This window comes from Dipodomys ordii, unplaced genomic scaffold (genome assembly GCF_000151885.1).
Source record: "Dipodomys ordii isolate 6190 unplaced genomic scaffold, Dord_2.0 Scaffold21, whole genome shotgun sequence".
In the NCBI taxonomy this organism is placed as follows: Eukaryota; Metazoa; Chordata; class Mammalia; order Rodentia; family Heteromyidae; genus Dipodomys; species Dipodomys ordii.
Genome location: NW_012267237.1, coordinates 370,599 through 373,480, shown reverse-complemented (window position 1 = coordinate 373,480; position 2,882 = coordinate 370,599). Strand labels below are relative to the sequence as shown.

The 2,882-nt window shown below is 57.8% G+C and overlaps 1 protein-coding gene across 1 annotated transcript in view; it reads left to right on the top strand.

Moving 5' to 3' along the window:
- The first annotated feature begins 2,603 nt into the window (after positions 1 to 2,603).
- The window catches only part of Slc9a3 (solute carrier family 9, subfamily A (NHE3, cation proton antiporter 3), member 3), a 13,595-nt gene continuing 13,316 nt past the window's right edge, over positions 2,604 to 2,882 (top strand). Inside the window, exon 1 of the mRNA XM_013013823.1 lies at positions 2,604 to 2,700. Coding sequence (XP_012869277.1) covers positions 2,604 to 2,700 — 97 coding nt within the window. The remainder of the gene's footprint in view (positions 2,701 to 2,882) is intronic.

The following is a 2,882-nucleotide window of genomic DNA, read 5'->3' as shown; positions in this document are numbered from 1 at the left end:
CATCAACACCACCACCACCTCTACCACCACCACCTCCACCACCACCACCACCTCCACCACCACCATCACCTCCATCACCTCCACCACCATCACCTCCACCTCCACCATCATCATCATCACCTCCACCACCATCACCTCCACCTCCACCATCATCATCATCACCTCCACCACCATCACCTCCACCTCCACCACCATCATCATCACCTCCACCATCATCACCACCACCACCTCCACCACTACCATCACCTCCATCACCTCCACCATCACCTCCACCTCCACACTACCATCATCACCTCCACCACCATCACCATCACCTCCATCACCACCACCACCATCATCACCTCCACCATCATCAACACCACCACCACCTCCACCACCACCATCACCTCCATCACCTCCACCACCACCTCCACCTCCACCACCACCTCCATCACCATCATCATCATCATCACCTCTACCATCATCACTACCTCTACCTCTCCCCCACCCCACGCCCACCCCTCTATCAGACCTAGGGGAGCCCCAGGGAAATGCACAAAGCCGACTGTGCAGGTTCAGGAAGCCACCTGGCAACAGAGGAGGAAAAAAGCCACAGGTGGAAAGTCGATTGGTGTGATTTGAATCGAACCCTCTTACCAGGGTGTTCTGTTCTAGAAGTATCTTCTAGAACCAGACAGTAAAACAAGTGTGATGGAGGTGCATCCGCAGAGGGGCCGCCTGAGGCCTCCCCACCGCCCCTGTGCTCAGAAGCCACGCAGTGTCCTCCAGGGACGCCCAGTGCCGGCAGCCAAGCCTAGGTAGCCGGGGAAGGAGGCTGGGCTTTATGGCTCCAGACCACAGGCCGTGAAGCGTCTGCTTCATGCATGAGAGAGCCACCAGGTTGCTACGTAGAGTCTCATCAAAGTGAGGTTTGATAGCTGAGGCCGGCTCAGCCCACCGCAAGCACAGGGCAAAGGACACAGGTCTTCCTGGCAAGGCTCGGGCTGACCTGGGCTCTTCAGCCTGTGAGGAGCCATAAGAGGAGGGATACACAGGAGTCAGTATACGGAACAAACAGCTCACAGGGCTGGGAAGGCGGCTCAGTGGAAGAGCGCTTGCCTTGCATGCCTGAGGCCCTGGGTTCGATTCCTCAGCACCACATAAGCAAAAAGAAAAAAGCCAGAAATGGCGCTGTGGCTCAAGTGGTAGAGCGCTAGCTTTGAGCTGAAGAGCTGAGGGACAGCGCCCAGGCCCAGAGTGACAAAAAATGAAATAAAAAAACTAAATAGCTCACAGAAAAGACAGAAAGATGGTCAGACACAGGAATCCACCCTGAGAGATGCTGGGCAGTGAGTGGGCATGGGCCGTGTGTGTCCACCAGGGAACACAGCGAGGCCGGTGTAAGAACGTACGCTGGAGCTGGGCGCTGTGGCTTGCACTTGTCATCTTAGCTATTCAGGAGGCTGTGATCTGAGGATCTCAGTTTGAAGCCAGGCCTGGCAGTAAAGTCTATGGGACTCTTAATTAATGAGCAAAGGAGCCATCGCTCAGGTGGTAGAGCACTAGCCTTGAGGAATAAAGCTCAGGGACACCCAGACCCTGAGTTCAAGCCTCAGTCTTGTGCTCCTCCCCCCAAAAGGGGGAGAAGAAACAGAGGTGTGCTCCTGTGCATACTGCCTGTGTGCGGCGACCTCTTCGAGGGCATTGGGCCATCACTGAGGGGCAGCGGAGCAATCTGTACCCCTCCTACTCCTGTGTATTCTTTGCAGTCAGTAAAAAGGTCAAACTCTTCTTCTCTGTGGGTTTTCAGGGTTTTCAAAGCAAAGGTACTTGGTCCAAAGCCGCCCTATCCACCGGGCTTCACTTGCTAAGTAAGACTTACAGGCCCAACCTCCAGACAAGCGTCCCCAGGGTCTAGCCCAGGAGTCAAAGGGCAGGCTTCTGTCATTGTTATTTTAGAGATAAGTGCTGCCCAGAGCCTCTCCTTGATCTCAGCTGAGCGGAGGCAACCTCTCTGGACCTCTACCATGAGAAGAGATTGTTGGAAAAGATCAAAGTCCTGGGCAGAAGGCGGCTGGGACCCCAGCACTGCCAGAGCTCGTGGCTTCTCACGGTCTGACTCAGGGACCCGGAAGCTCTTCTCCAGGAGACCTTTAGCTCAGTTCCCCCAGAACAAAACACCCATGCGCGGGGAGAGCAGCCTAGGGCAGCCTTGACCACCGGCAAGAGGAGTCACAAGGACAGAGCAGAGGGAACAGATCCCTTCCATCCTGGAGAAGGGCTGTAACGAACGTCCAGCCAGGCCAAGCCTCCCATGAGCCTCCCGCTGGTGGCCGCAGCCCTCTGCGAGCCAGCCAGCCATGCGCAGGACTGCCTGCCCCCCCCCCTCCACAGCAGCCTCCCTCGCTCCGGGTGGTCACTTCTACAACCCCCTTGTCACACACGCCTGGCATAGTCTGACAGCTGTCAGTCCTGTGGCAGCAGCCCCTGACCTGGAGGGTCACCGCTTTGCAGGGTCCACTGTTATGTCTGACCCCGCTGGATGCATGGGAGGGGGGAAGTGGAACCTGGGTCAAAATCTTAAATCAACATACAGGGAGTGAGGGCCTTGGCTCCCCCTGTGTATGTCGGCTTGGGTGAAGGCGGCTCAGGGTCTGGAAGGGGCCTACCCGCCACCTCCAGGGCCCCCTCCCACGTTCACGCACCTCTCTCCCACCTGCTGTGGGCAGGGAGCTCCTGGGGCCTGGAGGAGGACCTGCCCTGCTCCGTGGAGTCTTGAGAAGGAGGGCCCGGGCCTCTCCTGATCCTCGGGGATCCCTCCCAGGACCAGGCCCTCTGACGCGGGGATCCCTCCCAGGACCAGGCCCTCTGACGCGGGGATCCCTCCCAGGACCAGGCCCTCT